Below are 17,791 nucleotides of genomic sequence, written 5' to 3'. Positions count from 1 at the left end.
TCACATCAGCGGGCATCACTTTTCGGAACTGATGCCTGGCAGGCAACAGTTCCGACAAATGATGCCTGATGACGTCGTTTACGTGGATCAGCACAAAAAGAACGCATCCCACGTGACTATCAATTGGCGAATTAGAACACAGACTGCGGATGAGGTGTGTTACAATAAAGGATGTGATGATTGCCATGAAGAACAAAAATATTGTGAGATACATGGTAGAACTGTGTACACAACACATATATGCAACAGTTAATCTGAAGGCAGTGAAATCTCTCAACAAAATTTCATGTCTTTTCTTTCACATTGTATGTGCCTCGAAAGTTAAAGACTTAAACCCTGCACAAACTTTCCTGAATGAAACTTTCAACCATTCTCTTACCAAATTAACAATAAAAATCTGAGATCATCGTGCAAAGTTTGGAACTAGTGAAACAAATTACCCAACATTTTGCGATATTTGAAATTCAAAATGGCCGTCAATCGTGTGTTAACTCTATGGGGGAGGAATTAATTTGAGATTTTCAAAAAACTAAGATGGGAACAGTTTTTCTTTCTCAAAGAGCTTTAAAATGAGCCCCCATAAATGGTAGATCAGAAGAGAAATGTAAAAATTTGAGAATTCGAATATCTGTCCTCAAGGCATGTTCTACTATAAGATAGACTCTGATTATGTGTTCATATACATGCCTACAGATAAACACATAATGCATACATGCGAATTTACATATTAAACATGCCATGCACATTCATATACGTGCACATAATATGAGGGGATGTTCTCATGTGCTGTAGTGAAGATGACCTGCTATGACTGTGTCAAGGTGATACCTTGTTGTATACAGTGTATAAAGGTAACAGTCTCTCACGCAAGCCAGAGCTTTTCTGAGGAATAGTTGATATACCTGTTCCAGTATTAATATTTTTGTGATGTCTGAAAAAAGTGTTTGGAATGTGGAAAGAAATCAAATTGATTATATTTTGCTGTGTTTCTCATGAGTCAAAACTACATGATTTATATAAATATATAACACAGGGGGCCATGGAAGTCTTACTTTGATTATCAAAAACTTTCTCATGGTCCACACAGACTTTCAGAATAAACAAGAATATTTTGGGGGTATATATATCTGCTGCAATAACTTCTCTATTTGCTGATTGTTTTCAGGCACCCAAACCAGCGCCATACGTGAAGGACATGGGTGATGCTGCACAGTTCTACACAAACAGAGTCTTGAAGGAATACAAAGAAAAGTATGTACACACCAGAGATGAACAGCCTCTTCTTCAACAGGGTGATGCATGGGGAGGGAGGGGGTGGGGGTTGTAAATTTTTGAGAGCAAACTGATCTTCTGTTTTCATATACATAACTCGAAGGCCAGTGTTTGTGTACTTATAAATAAGAAATTCTAGAAGTGATGGCCAGTTTTTAGTACACTTGCTGCTTTTGCAAGCACCATAGCATGCCTGTGCTATGATCATGTGCTGTTTGTCATTTTGCAGGTTGGTGCATGTAGAAAATTTATGGTTTATCTAAAAAGGTCCCACTATATTATCAGACTGATTTAACAGACATTTTATAATGTGATTAAAATTAATATGGAAAACAAAAGATTTACAAAGTGTTAATGAGCATTTCACACAGCCGTTAATGCAAGAACCAGAGATTGAGAAGGTTGGCTTTTATCACAAAGTTCATTCAAGTGTTTGTAACAAAATACACAAATGTGTCTGTTTTACTGTACAGATTCAAATGATAGGGGATGGTAATTCAAAAATTAGTATCATTAGCGATGGTATTTTTTTGTTTGACCTTAGTGTGTAAATTATAAGGTGCTGAAAGCAACAAATATCTTTTAAAATATACTGGTATTTTGGTTTCTGTAAGAAACACAGCACATGTTGAATTGTGCTTTGACGTTGCATGATATATTCTTGGACATCGATGTAGCCAGACAGCACAGTTTCTCAGGATCTCATCTGTAGAATTAAATTGCACACATTTGTGATTATTTCAAGGGGGATTAATGGATCAGATAAGCGGGGGTCGGGGGGGGGGGAATCAAACAAATCGTGCCATCCTGGAGAAAACACTGCATGTGAAATATTCTATAAATCTCATCCAGTTTGCCTATGGCCTGATTACTAACACTGCTTTTGTTAAGAGTGTCTGTAGCTCTGATAGTTCATGATTTTGCTGTTCATACTCTTAACACACTGCTCAGATTAGTCTGTGTTGAGTTGTAAAATGAACTGTACATGTGTGTCTTACTCAGGGACGAAAAACATGTGAAATGGACCAGGGCATTCATGGCGATGTTTACAGAGATGCAGGCCTATGTCAAGGAATATCACACAACGGGGCTTGCTTGGAACAAACAGGTAAGAACATTGAATATTGTATATTATATCATACCAGTATATTGATGGCGCAAATACAGCGATCTGATTGGTTGAGACGTGAAAAGAACCGTGGTATATTTGCGATATCCCACGGCTGGCACACGCGCGAGCTCTTGTCTTGAGCAAAAATCCGTTTTTGACGTTCCATGCCAGAATCTCAATATACTGTTATGATATAATAGCAATAAATCACACCCAGCAATGGTATACCACGAGATTTTGACCAGTTCACGACATATATGCACGAGCGGTAGTGAGTGCATATATGAAGTGAACTTGTCAAAATCTCGTGGTATACAATCGCTGGGTATGCTTTATTGCTTAAATGACACACTCCATCCTGACACAAACCATCATTCCAAATATGGTACTAGATGGTGGTTGATCACACATTTGTCCCTGGACAAGCTACTAGTTTGCGTGACGATGAAGTCAAGAACAGTGATGTTTCTGAAAACAGTGCTGCAGACTTGGTGACAAGAAGAAGACGTGGTCCCTTTCCGTGATCAATAATGGATGGTCTTGTAGATTCTATCCTCCCGGCTTTCTCTTCTCCTGTAATATGTAATGGTCTGCAGTACTGATGCCACAAACAGCATCTCTTGTTGAGCAAACCCATCGGCTCCGGGGTCCAGGATTATTCTGATTTCTTGCTCCTTTACTGGGCTGATAGACTGATAAGACCAAGAAAAGAGAAAAGATTGGTGTCTCACACTAGTGCCCATTGGTCTAGACCAACAGCATCAATCTTTTTTATCAGGTTTGCGTGGGAAAATTTCAGTAACAAAATGAATTACCCTGGAATTGAATTATTCCTCATACCGAAAACTGATTCTTGGCGTTGTTTTCGTGAGAGATCTTGGATGAGAAATAAAAGAACAATTTTTTTGCCCAGATGATAAATGTAATTGTGTGATAATCATTGTATAAGGAGGACCAGAAAACCGGCTGTTATGACCACAGAATTTACCTTGATACATGTTTTCGGGACCTTTGCTGGCAATGACTTTGCTTCTCTAAGTACATCAGTGGAGAATGATGTTCATATTTCATTAAATTGATAACATGGGTAAGTGTAATGATGGGTTACTACATTCTGTGACGTGTGATCTTAAAACTGACTGTCATCTGATGTCAAGGCAACTAGCGTACTTCACAAAAGTGCAAAAATCGTCTCACTATCAGTCTGTCTTCTGAATTCTTGTTTTGAAAATGTGTAGCAATGAATAGAATGCACATGTCCTGTATAATTGCCTACAAGGAGTCGACCAATCGCTGCTTTGTATTGTTAACATGTGACCATATTGATGAGGAAGAGTCAGAAGTAGTGACATCTTTTTCTCTATTTCAATGTTTGCTCTCTTCAGTGGCCTGATCATTATCTCATAAACCTTGGACAGGAAATAAAATTATGACAAAACAATACAATAAAACTAAAATGAAAAGTTAATTAGTTAATTGAATTTAAATTATGTCATTAATGAATTAGATGTAAATTAAAATAATGGAAGGATAAATGAATTGACAAAAACAGGAAATAATTATGCCTACTCAGGACAGAGTTTAATTAGAGATAAACAATGGAACATTCATTATTGACTGTTTGTTTGTTGTACTGTCAAATGACCTGACTGAAAACGCTGCCTGTTGGCGGGGACTTTGACATGGCTTGGTTAAAAAAGTCAAATTCACCAGTTAAACCTGCACTGTCCCAATTGAAGACATTGATAGGTAGTGCATGTCATGAAGAATAGTGGCATACGTTGATGACACCCTCTTTAAGTACCCAACTCACAGTGTTTGTTCTTGCTTGTCATGTGTATTGAGTCAACACCACCTATACCAATGTTCGGTTGATGAAATTCAATACTGGCGATGACAAAAGAGGAAATTATCCATTGATGGATAAAAATTCCACTGTTCTCAAACCTCTTTCTCAGAATCCTCCACTTATAGTAATGCAGAGCTGTTTGCAAAATTTCATCAAAGTTTAGATGTGTTCATTGTTCTCATTTAATTTACTCTGTTATTCAGTTTGCGCTTTCAAAGTGGGTTTTGTTCAGCTACAACTGTAGATTGAATAGCGTAATGAAAAATATAACAATGAACTTGTTATGAACTGTGTTTTGTATTGTGAAGGCATTATGTCTATGTAGACAGGGCTTAAGAATTTCCAATTACTGATGAATTGGTGTAAACATGCTGCCTTAGGTAATTAAAACTCAATTGATTAATTTTATCCGTTATATAGCAGATTTGCGGTCTTCCATTTTATGATCTCCCATAGGAAATGGGGGGGAGGGTTTATTTTCTCATAAAAAATTGTTTCCCTTTCTCATGTATACTATACATGTGTATAAGTAAGATTTTCAATACAATGGAAATCTCTCCTAAAACTACAGCATTCCTGCATACCAGCATATGCTGTGGAATTGTTGTTTTTGTAGAAGTTTTTTTTTAGTTTCATTTTTCTTGCTGCATTTTTGTGGTGCTCATTTTTCTTGGAGAAACAAAGTGAGTACAGTCTGACATAGCTGAAAAAAAATATTCACTTGTGCTCCATCAATTGTTGTGGTTAAGAAATCATTAGCATGAATATTGCAAAAATAAATCCCATTAAAGAAGTATTCAGTTTCACCTTATAGGTGTGACTACACTGTGGTTCATCTCTTGGTCAGTCTGCCTTGGAACGGTTGTTTCTACCCATTATCAACTGTCAAAACTTTTCATTCAGCAGTGATGAGTGTTTTGTCAAGTGAACGTGATTCTCCCCTCGATCAAAGCGTGCTTGATAACCGAGAGGCTATGTTCAGTGAACATTCTACTGATTGTGAATTACAAGTACCACAAGATCTCTATAAACCAACACCTTGGCAACAATCTTGTTGTCACATTAGAGCGTGGTTTGTACAGTATATGTTGGATTTCTGGAGGAAATAATTTACTTTTCAATAGGATTCTACATATTGGCATTGACAATATAGCTAATCCAGCAACTTGCATTTGGTATTGCTAGTAGCTGTGTGCTGTTACTGTATACCGCTCCTGAAGGTGAACTTCTTTAAGTCCTTTGACAACACAACACACTAATCCTGTTTTGTCAAATAGATATGATGTCTTGAAAGGCAGAATGCTATAAGTTTGCATTGTAGAGGAATTTTTTAAATCTTGAATATAAAAGTTCATCAATACCTCACTTCAGTTCACTTATATTTTTTAAAAATCATTCGAAAAAGCCCGAAGACTGGCTAGTTTTGAGTGCTGTTTTAAAGTAAATATGATGGATTTCATCAAAGCTTGGAAAAATGTTCCATCACATGCACACTAGCTGGCATAGTGATTATGCCAAATCAGATGTTTATGCCAGTCATATAAAAGTTGGTAGGAATTTTTGTATACCTGCAAAACACAGGGCCCAATCTTTATTATGAAGTCAATAAAGGTGTTCTAAGGGGCCTTCTACATACCTTATTGAAGCAATGGACCCTTTAGGATGGTGTTCATTTTGTAAAATTGTCAAGGGTAGGGCCAGGTCTGCCCAAGTGCCACTGGAGTTTCTGGTCACACTCATTGATATGCAGCTAACAGAAATCTTGACAGGCATGTTCTCGGGATATCGTGACATTTTTCAAGGAGCATCAAATGTTCCAACACGCCTTGACAAGCTCAGATTGCAGCATTTGGTGTAAATGGTGTAGAATTAAATATCCAACACAGTGCTGTCATCAAACCCAGGTGATTGGATCTGTTAAAATATTTGTTGTTACTCGTTTTCTCTGGATTTTCAGAGATTTGTTACGTGAAGTTTAAGTCATATATAATAGAGGGATCACAGTAATCACATTTAAAAGTCAATGAAGTCATTCTGCTGAAAGAGCTCTCAGGACAAGAACCACGTGATAGTGAAGTGTAATTCTTTGTTGCGGGGATGAAAGTTTGATGAGACTTTAAAGAGGAGAGTAAATTTTATCGGTCTTTTTGAAAATAATTGTTCACAGTAGGGTTTGTGTTACTAGTTTGTCGACTTTATAATTGTGAGCAGTCTTAATATTATAAAGATGACTGCGGAGTGTTAGATGTGAATGCCTTCTTGAAGAGAGCCAGACCTCCGATAGTGTGGAGGTAAATGGCATCTTATAACTTAGTAAGCTAAAGAGCTGACCGAGGGGTCAGGCGAGGACATTAGAAAGGTTTGACCTTTGCCCCGATGGGACGATATGGGCCATTGGGCCATGAAATTGCTAACACATGGATGCGAAGGGTGTGTGGTGGTGCAGAATAGGTTTCCAGTTACAGTGTTTTACTGCATGGTGGTGATAACGTGGAAAATGTCAAAAGATTTAATGTGAATTGGAGATGCTATTTAAAAGGAATTCCAGCTTGTTTTTAGGGGTGTGTGGACTGTATGTATGTGTGTGGGGGTGCTAAATGGAATTATGACAAATGAAGACATCATTAGCCTAGGGTCATCATTCAGTGTAGATCATTCATGCATGTCCAGTTTTCATTTCACATAAAATCAAGATAATCTAGAAGAGAGGTTGGCAGTGTTATGTGCCGTCTGTTCTCACAGCTGTCTGAATGACGACATATCATAATATATATGCTTTATCTTCTGTTTCTATTTCAGTCCTAGATTCTTCTAGAATTGATCTGCCCATCATTTCCCGACCGTTATCATGCATAATTGAACTCCATGAAGTTTGAAATCTGTGTTTGGTTGAATGAAATGGTAGGGAAGTGTGCTGGCTTGAATCCTGTCACAGCCATGAATTTTCGTTCAGATTTGCCCTATTTTGGCTTGCAACCCCTCTCATGTCCTTCAGATAAACGTAAAAAAGTCAATGTGTCCAGAAGATCGGTGTGACACACACCGCTGTTATGTTCACTATACGGTGTCATTGGTGTAAACCTAAAATTTATGTTTGTTTAGAAAGAAACTTCAGCGAATATAATGCTTCTGTATCATTTGAAATCAAACCAATTATTTTCAGGCTTGAACTCTTGAACTTTGAGCAGAAATTGTAAATTTGTATAAGGAGAACACCAATTGCTTTTGCTGGTGCGATACAAAAGTTATATTTATGGAAAATCAGTTGCTGAAAATATTCCTGATCTATCGTTTGTAAATGTATTGAAGTACTTTGGTAAGACTGTTATATCCAGTGAAGGTGCTGTATAATTTAACCTGTTCAACCTCAGTTTCCAGTAAATGAGTCCAAAATCACCATTGATAACAATGGGTCTTGGGACAAACCATGATGACATAAAGGGTGAAAACTATTGGAAAATTTTGTTTAACCACCACTGGTGGGAATACTCCTTTATGCAAATATACTGTTTCTACTGAAATTTTGTCATCACATGCATAAGGGACTGGATGATTTTTCGAGGTTATCAAAAAAAAAAGACTAGCCAGACAGTAGCATAAAGACTTCTCAGCAAACAGACTGAAGTGACTATCTACATGGATGACAATAACTGCTGGCAGTTTCAAGATTGAAATTCCGTGTCACAAAGCTCTGTGAAAATAACCAACAGGTGTGTGTGTAGCGCTGAGTAGACTCTGTTGATTGTAATTACAGGTCTTGTTGTATCCTCACAGCGCTGTAATGGCTCATGGTGACAAACATTTAGAGACCTTTCACCAGCGTCATGAGTGTGTGTTTGTGTGTGCATAGTTGTCTATTATTACGGCGTTTACTCTTAGAGTGTGAAAGTTGTTTACCACTGTCATCAGCCAATTTACCACTGTCATCAGCCAATTTACCACTGTCATCAGCCAATTTACCACTGTCATCAGCCAATTTACCACTGTCATCAGCCAATTAGAGCCAGGCAATGGATGGCTACTGTCTGAATGACAGAATGAAATGCCACACAAACATGAATACATGCAAGCTTACCTAGCTACCTGCATATACTTGTATACATAAACATGCACATACATCTATGTACTGACACATACATACATACATACATACATACATACATACATACATACATACATACATACATACGTTCGTACGTACGTACGTACTTACTGTATTTATGTATACAGGTATATACAGGTACATACATGTATGTACGTATGTACGTATATACGTATGTATGTACGTATGTACGTATGTATGTATGTATGTATGTATGTATGTGTACATAGATGTATGTGCATGTTTATGTATACAGGTACATAAATACATACATACATACATACATACATACATACATACATACATACATACATGAAGACATACATAGATACCTACATATCAGGGCTCGAAATTAGCGGTAGTCCCGCGTCCACAGACTACCAACTTTTCCCTAGGGCTAACAAAGTCCATAAAATAGTAGCCCACACAGACTACTAAAGCCTGGATCATGAAATACGTGGCGTGCGAGTCCGTCACTTTTGGACGAGCTAAATGCAGTCAACATGCAGGTTCATTTGTTTGAGCAATTATCATTTCATCTGTGAAGAGTTTTTTCTGATGACTATTAAAATTTCCATTGTTATGTTGTTATTTTAACAAGATGCCGAGCGTTTGATACTAGAATGTTGAGTTGCTTTTCCGTGTGTAGTCTTTGCATGCCAGTTCACACTATACTGTTGGTCGGCAGCATACAAGACGTACTTGTGTCAAGTTTTGGGGTTTTGATGCTCAAATGTCACAAAACTCACTTCTGTATCAAGAGATTGTGTAATCAGATTGATTTGAAATAGTAATATAAAACACTGTGTCAGTTATGCTTGGCTGAGTTTCGCTGTCTTTTATCTATGGTTATCGATCAGTAAAATGTATTACGTTCTGTATAGAGAGACTCGGGTGTTACAAGGCATGCCAGTTCATAAAGATCATGAGAATATTTTTTGTTTTTCTTTACTCAAGTTAATTTCTTTGGATGTGTAAGCCGATTTTGAAAGTGATAGAAAGTGTTAAAATGTACATAAATGAGCATAAGCGTTTGTGACACATAACATGGGGTTTCTCGTGTGAAGCCCCTAGTTTTACTGCTATTTTGTGTTTCTGAACCGGGGCTCATACTCAGACGAGTACAGTATCCCTAAACTAAAATATTCATAGACTGCCAGCCATTGTCACTGGGCTACCAACTTCAGAAAATGTTAGCCCAAGTGGACTAACAGGGTAAAAAGTTAAATTCGAGCCCTACATATGTATATAAGTACACCAATATATATAGATACACACACATGTATCACATTTATACATGCTTTTGTATAAACAAAAAGACATACATACATACATACTCTATACATAATCACATACATATACAAAACTGTTGTTGGTTTTTGTTGTGATTAAACAAATTTAAGTCCAAGAGCTATCAGTTGATGACCAATTTTCTTCAGTACTGTCCTGTACTGACTTTATGGGCTGTGCGTACAAATCAAGTATGTCACTACCAAAGTTTATATCATTCTGTTGAGAACAGAGCCACTTTCATTTAGGGCTAATTTTTGAAAGAATATAAACAGTTTGTAAAAGCACACAACAAAGAAATGAAGAGTGCGCCAAAGAGTATTAGGTGAGCTCACATGGAGCTATGCAAGTGTTTGCTGCAGCTAGGGTTTTGAAAACAAAATATTCACTCACAAAGTTTGCTGAAGAGGAAGTCAAGATCTCAAATGTAACTTCTTTCTTGGTTGGACCAAAGTTGTCAGGTTTAAAATTTGAATCCCATAATAATTGGACTTTGTTGTAAATTTGTCAGCAAATGTTAAAAAAGAAGACTCTCGGGTAACGGTCATTAGTTTTCGTTTTCAAAGAAAGTGGAAAGATAAGGTCTGTAGAGAGTTTTGTACGGCTTGTCTGGGCAAGTTGTTGATTAAAAATACAAGGAATGCAAAGGGTGGTCCGAATTTCTTCACGATATTTTCATGCCCTTGGCAGTTCCCTTCAAAGTGTGTGGGTATTCCATCAGTCGTGCTATTTATAAATCAGTTGCATAGCCAGAATTTTGAGGTATTTACAAAACAAGGAAGGGAAAAAAAGAAACTTGTTACATTCCGTCGGTCATGGTAGGGTCCAGACACAAAGTCATATCTGAATATGTTACAGTCTGGCCCCATCGGCCACGTACATTTGTAAATGAATCGTTTTGTATGCCTGTGTGTGCATGTGCATGGAAAGTAAACCTACTTTAATTGTGAGACGTCATCAGCCTCAGAGGAATCAAAGTACTACGTCAATTGATAGATGCTGAACCTATCGTTCTCTGATGAGGAGGAGAAAGTTTCACTGCCTCAGGCACTCGTAGATTAATGGGCTTGAGTTTGTATCAAAAAAGTTTTTGAGGGTGGTAGTATGTTTCAAAGTGACAGAAACAGGTGATCTATTTTAGCTGCCTAGTATCATGATTTGAACGTTAGCAAAGTTTGCGACCGATTTTCTGTCTGACAGAAATACCGGTACTTTCATAGATATGTGCGTGATGAAGATGTGCAGCGCCGTAGACAGCGCCTTCCCGCAGGATAGGGCGTGCTAATTGGTCAGCAAACGTGTCTGTTTGCAGTGAAACTAACAATGTTATGTCTTTGCTCATGAGACTAATGTATTCCCCGGAACATGTAATTTAGCTCAATAGCCGACATTCAGAGGAGTAATTCCATTTTCCAGCGTGAACATGCTCTGCAAATAAAGACCTGGGAGAGTAGAGATCTTGTAGAGATAAATCGAAAAGAAACAAAAATACAGTAAAAGACAGTAAACAGAGAAAGCAGAGCTGGGCCTGGAGGGAATGTTGGACTTTCAATTTCTCTTGGTAGTCTTGCAGTAGGATGTTTTACATATGGATACCATGTATTGGCTGGCAATTAATCCTGCTCTGCCAGATGTAAGACAGCCTTAGGTGACGTCTTCTGTCACTCCCAATTTATGTGATGCCTGGGTATCAGGGGGCGGTTGAAGTCTCTTTCAAAGGACGCACATGTGTAATGCCGGAGCTGGCTGGGTCTCTGTCACACAATCAGAAGGAGGAAAAATAGCATGTATTACAGCTGACACAGTTGTGTCAATTTGAATTGTTAGCTCATCTTGTGTATGGATGAGCTGTCTTCCGACTTGTTGTGCTGAAAATGATCTATATCTGGCTTGGTTGGTATGTCATTTGGTTGGGGCATTTCATGTTGAAATTTCATGTGGTGTTATCATGCATGAATTTCCAGTATGGTTTGCTGTTGTGCAGTGGATATTGGAACTGCTTGTCTGTTTGAGTGATCCTGATACTAAGTCAGAGTAATTATCATGGTGCCGAGATGTATGAAAAATGTCGGTGCTTTGATATGATTCACTTTATTGTTTTCAGCAGTCCGTCTGGAGTTCTCAAAGCTAGCAGGATAGGAGGTGGTTTGGGTTAATATCATTGTTATCTCGAAAGTCTAGTTTCTTTTATTTTTTTTTTGATGCCATGACAACCAATGGCTGCCATAGAAGTCACTCTTGTCCCTCTATGGCTACGTCCTGCTCCAGGTTCTACTACAATGTAGTGTGGAACGTTCCAGTCTCAACCATTTCGTGTGTTTGCAAAAGTGTTTGCAGAAGGGATTGTAGGAACTTCTCAAACACTGAAGACAAATGTTTCTCTGTCTGAAAACTGTCTTGGAAAACAAGCGTGGTTGGCAGGATTCACAAATAGTCAGCCAATATCAGTGATGTATGCAAAGAAGGATTTCCGGCTGTATTGACATTGAAGGTTTTCGAGAAGAAGGAAAAAAAACGTTTCCTTAGTGGTAGGCACACTTGAATTTGTACCGCCATAGAATTTTAACAAAAAAAAGACTCGTGGAAAACTTGTAAGCAATACAATTACAGTACCTTGTTTCGGTAAATCTGTATTGTGTGTCTTTTAAAACCTTGGTAGTGTAAAATGGTGTACGTGTGTATGCTCATTGCACTGTCCCCCTTTCACTGCACCAGAGATCCAACCCTATCCTATTTTTAGGAATAATTGGAATTGTGTGTGCAGAAATGAGGATGATGAGCTCCGTCACTTCCATGGTATTCAGCGAGACGCTAGAACTCCGGCAAATCCTATTGCAGTGTCAAAAATAGAACATAGCCGTATTCATCAGTAGAATTCTTTCTTTCTCATTCCATGAGGATCTTTAGATGGTTCCATTTAACTTGCCAGGAACTATTAACAATCTGTGCTCTATAGTGTCTGGTACAGCCTCTTGGTCCAGACAATGCTAGAGGGAATCGTGAAGAGCCAGCCAGATCTGTTTATCTCCTACACAATTAGCAACAATCAGAATCTTTTACTGAAGAAGTTTTGTGAATAGCCAACTACTAATTGGATAAGGACTTAATTGTTGTAGGCTGTAACATGGTTTGTGAGATTTCGGTTCTCCACCGGGTATTTAGACTATCACAGGCATCCACTTCCATGTTTGTGGTTAAGCGTTTTTGAGAGTGGCACTTGTCGGTCCAAATGTTTCGTATCTCCTGTTGTCTTTGATGGTCTGTCTGTGTGTATGTGTGTCTGTATCTGTGTGTGTCTGCCATGTTTGCAGTTATGTCAGGCAGTGTGTGGGTGTGAACCAGGAAGATTTAATTGGATAAAGAGGTAATTGTAGCCCTGCGCAAGGTCACCGGTTCTCCACGCACAGTGTCCCGTAAATGGATTGAAGAGCCTATTCTTAGACGCACTCATTCCAGTGACTGGAGTTGTTTGGATGTGCGGCTGATTGCAGTTGTGGATCAGTTCACATCGTGAAAACAGACAACGTAGTTGAAGTGATATCATGTTGTGTGAGCTTGTCTGTGTTTGCATTAGTCTGACTTTATCCCCGACTTACTTTTATAGTCAGTCCTCTTGCTCCAAAAATGTCTGTTTTTATGTCTGTTTGCTAATCCGTTTGTCTATCAAAGCGCTTGTCCTTCTGTGAGTCCATCCTCTGCTCCAGTTTTATCTCTATTGACTTATATCCATCTGTAAGCTTCTTGCTTTGTTTATGTTTCCCTTTGCTTGGTTACACTCATCCAAAATATTTTTGGTCTTCATAGATACCAATGTAAATAAAAACACCAATAGCACCCTTTTATCTGACTCTCGGATTTATCACTTGGCTGCACACCTTTTATCAATCATCTTCTCTGGCAACATGTCACTCTGTCAGTGCATTTTGTTTTTGCAATTTTATTTCTAAATTTCTGTGTCAGTGGATGTTTTCCAAAGTCTCTGTAACCTGTTCCCTGTTGACTGTACTGTGTGTACATTGGTCTACACGACTGAGAAAGTGAGTTTTGCTCCATCAATGTCTGACTTCAGAAGAGTGAGTGAAGACAACACTATCCCCATCATCATCAAGTCTTTATGGGACCCTATTGCTTTCCATGGCAAAATTGGACTTCTGAAGATTAAAATGGGGAGAGGGAGGAGGTACAAATAATAGCTACAAGTTGCAAAGGAAGTTTCCGTTTCTTTTAAAGAACACTCGATCTCTGTGTGTGATTCTCTAGTCTTGCAATGAGATCAAGTACCACCACAGTACTATCTCTGTCTTGACATAGGGCTTCTGTTCAGTGTATATTGCTGTCTATCTAAAATTACTGTTAATGTTGAAACTAAATCCTTAATTCAATCAAGTTCCTTGCAACAAAAACTTCAGTATCTCCACATGTAACATTCACGACACTCTATTCCTGCCAATTGGTCTCTGCTGTGTGTATTTTAATAAGAAGTTTTATTAATAATTAGCAAATGTTTTTTTCTTGTTTGGAATGATGATGAACACCCACCCCTCCTCTGCTTTGAAAATCTGTGGTATGGCGTGGTATCCTTTGTGAGTGTTTGGGTGAAGTATTGGGCATACCATGGTAGAGTAGTCTGAATTCCATATGAGTGGAATGCTGGACAGAAAGGTGACCATAAGATGCTGAGCAGAAACACAGCCTTTTCCACAAAACGTCATGTCATTGCCACAAGTACATGTAAACAGTGACAACGGTAACACAAAACTTTTCACCACAGCCCATGTTCTGCACTGAATACCCAGGAACTGTAGACCTTGCTGAACATATTTCAAACAATAATTCTCAGAGAGTTATAATACTCAGGGTAATCTACATGCTTGATTTAATGTACGTTTAATGCGATGTATCTGTTTTATTCGTATTCAAAAAATCAAAAAACAAGTGGAAAATTTGGCAAAGATTTACCAAGTGTGTCAACTTTTTGATGTACATAGTAGCCAACAATGTGTCAGAAGTTGGTCACATGCTGTTTGTTGGCTGTTCAGTTCAAGCCATGTCCGACAGTCATCGCTGACCTCCAACCATCGTCTATCTCACGTCTGTCATTTCGCAAATGCTACTTATCTCGCCAGTCACTGGGCACGCTGAGTATCTGTAATTGTCTCTTTTATATCCATAATGACACGGCAGGATATTGGCACATCTGTCCTCATTTGTAGGTCACCTCGGAGCAGGAACTTTGCGCCATGTCAGGCTGCGGTCCAAACAAACTTCCTGATGTCCCTCGGTCTGCTTGCATAACAATCTTGTAAGCTGTTGCAATCAAACCACAAAAGTCAAGAAGGCCAGCCTTACTCAGACATGCTCCCACTGTTAGTGTTTATCTGCAGTGCAAGTTAATTAGGTTTAACCAGTTGCTTTCGTTGTTCATTCTGTGCTTTAGGTATGTGTTTGTTTGTTCTATACTATTCAAATTTCCTCTTCACATTATGTCTCTACATGTATAATTTGTAACTGAATTTTTTTTCAGTATAAGCATATGTCTGCTTCTTCATACATTGTCCCCAATGAAAGAAAAAACCTTTATTCAAGGAAAGAGTTAATGTCTGTTCAGTACGTGGTAACATTTTGACTGTTGTCCTTTGTCTTGTGTATCAATTTCTTACAATATAACAGTGCAACTATTTGCGCATTTTAATGAGAGAGTTATTATCATGCTGTCAACATTATGCATATAGGTATTTAGAAATTCTGTGTACATAAAAAAAGAGTAGCAACTCCTGAACGAAGTGCGATTGTTACTGTTTTCAAATGTAGCAATTTCTTTGTCTTTTACATTGATCCTGTATGGAGAGTATTAATTCCTATGTTGACATATAGGAATTCCTGTATTCAAGTGTAACAATTTCTTCATGTAGCAGTTCTTGTATCAAGTGTTGCAATTCCTATGTTTTTATGTACAGTAGTTGTGGCCGTATTCCCACTCCAAGTGTTGTTTGGTCAGTGAAGTGTAGCAATTTCTACATTCAAGTGTCACAAAGCCTTGTTCAACAGAAAGCTTTGTTGTTTTGAAGTGAAATTAGCTACTCTCTTATATAAATATTCTTATTGTCAAATGTGGTTTTGTTAGTCAAGGATGGGTAGTGTGCTGTAATTCTCTATCATGCTTGATGTGAATTAAAGTCATAAATTTATTATTTTTAGCATCAAACTTGAGAATTTGTTTTTTCATTTTCCCAATCAATAGAAAAGATAAGTACCTGTCCTTATTTTTGTCACAATGCATTTTTCAATTATTTACCATTGTTTTCATATAATATAGTATTTTTTATGAGTACATAGGAATAACGGCTAGCATCCATGCAGAATTGTATCTGAACAATTATCATAGATTCCATCAAGAGAGAAAATTGTTTTCACCATTATCAATGTCACTTGATTTATTTTTCCCTCGTGGGAAAGGAAATAAACGGATTGTTATCCAGTTGAAAATAGAAGACCTTGTCGTGAGCTATAAAATGCAGTACAATAATTTGTTATTGTGGACTATTTGTACCACACGACCGTCAGGGGACTTTATGAGAGAATGTTCCATACCATAGCAAAGTTGTAACAAAGAATTATTGAAATGTATAGGTGCATGTCATTCATCGGAGATAGGGTTATTTCCATGGTGTATATAAAAAATGTAAATTAATTGCCTCTAAATATGATGTAAGTCCCATGAGTTCCACATAGAAGAATACAAATAAATATTCATGAAGAACTGAAATATCATACATCTAGAAATCTTCTTCAATGTTGTTGAACTGGTGGCAGGATCATTGATGTGAAATGAAAGCTTTTGTGATATGAATTCATTTTCAGTGTGTGTCCAAGGTCATATGTGAGTGTCTGGATAACACAGATGGTAGCCTGCATGTTGCAGTGTCGCCCATGGCGTTGTGGTTTAGAATATGTGCATTTACAGATTTTTAATTCAAAAACCATCCACAGTAGTTCCAAGCCATCATTCAACTACAATAAGTCATGTATCCATAAACTGTGAATGAAAGTTAATGATAAAGCTGTGATGTTTCAGGAATGTATGTTTTGAAAGAAAAACCAAAAAAAACCCAAAAACTTTTCAAAAAGAGCTTGAAACTATTTTCATACACTTTTTTGCAAGGTATATCTACCTATGATATATGATCATTTGTTTGTTGCTTTCCTGATATTCATTTTAAATTTCAAAAGTTTTAGTATCCTGAGAAGGTTAGAGGTAACAATACTCAAGGTTTAAATATGGGATTGTAATTTTTATCAAAGTTATGAATTTCATCTTCAGATCAAATGTACTTGCACTGTACTCTTACGTCTCAGAAAGTCTTTCATTAGGTCTGCAGAAATCATAACATCCAGAACGTGCCTGACCCTGTCATACTTCCTTCATTCCAGCAGAAGTTACTGGCGGTTCGCAAAGAAAGTTGTAAAACAAAAGAGTCGGCAACTGTAAATTGTTGATAAAGTGAAAATAAATAGGCCGAGACCCAGAGGAGGAATTACCCTTGCCCCGACACTGTGTCAGATAGATTGGTATATGAATCATTTAAACAAACACATGAGGTGCTGGCAAAACTCACAACATCGTGTCCGCCCGTCGGCGGAGACATTAAATATGTGTGTGGATGGTGCGATGGGGTAAATATTAGGCCTTAATAGGCTGTTTGCTTATTGCAGCGGAGAGAAAGTTTTCACAGGTGGTGTTGGATAGCTTTAGCGCTGGTAGTGATTGATGGCCCGGGAGGTTGGTTTGGGTGTTGTGATTTGTGGTGTAGATCTTTCATAGTCTAGCCTGGCGTAAGCTGATATCAGCAGTGAATCATGCTTGCTCCCAATCTGCCATAAATATATCTGTTGTTGTTGCTGTTGCTGGAAGCTGGTAGATAAAAGAGTCGACATACTAGTGATACGATTTGCTGCAATGTGCCTGTGTTTATGGGAAATATCTACATATGAATATATGTGTTTCGTACACTATATCAATTTCTTTGAATCTTAAGATTTCCAAGGTTAGGAATTGTGTGCTAATATATCCACTGCCATCAGTTGCTTTTCCTACCAAGACATGTAAAGACCACGCTTGTTCATTCACATTTTACCTTTCTCTTCCTAATTTTGAAGAATGGTACTA

General features: G+C 37.8%; 1 protein-coding gene across 8 annotated transcripts in view; it reads left to right on the top strand.

Moving 5' to 3' along the window:
• The window catches only part of LOC139115992 (adenylyl cyclase-associated protein 1-like), a 114,356-nt gene that overhangs the window by 37,274 nt on the left and 59,291 nt on the right, over positions 1–17,791 (top strand). For all 8 annotated transcript variants that reach the window (XM_070678471.1, XM_070678477.1, XM_070678478.1 and 5 more), the window contains exons 6-7: positions 1,166–1,251; positions 2,275–2,380. In XM_070678471.1, coding sequence (XP_070534572.1) covers positions 1,166–1,251; positions 2,275–2,380 — 192 coding nt within the window. The remainder of the gene's footprint in view (positions 1–1,165; positions 1,252–2,274; positions 2,381–17,791) is intronic.

This window comes from Ptychodera flava, chromosome 17, assembly GCF_041260155.1.
Source record: "Ptychodera flava strain L36383 chromosome 17, AS_Pfla_20210202, whole genome shotgun sequence".
In the NCBI taxonomy this organism is placed as follows: Eukaryota; Metazoa; Hemichordata; class Enteropneusta; family Ptychoderidae; genus Ptychodera; species Ptychodera flava.
This window is presented reverse-complemented; position numbering and strand designations above follow the sequence as displayed.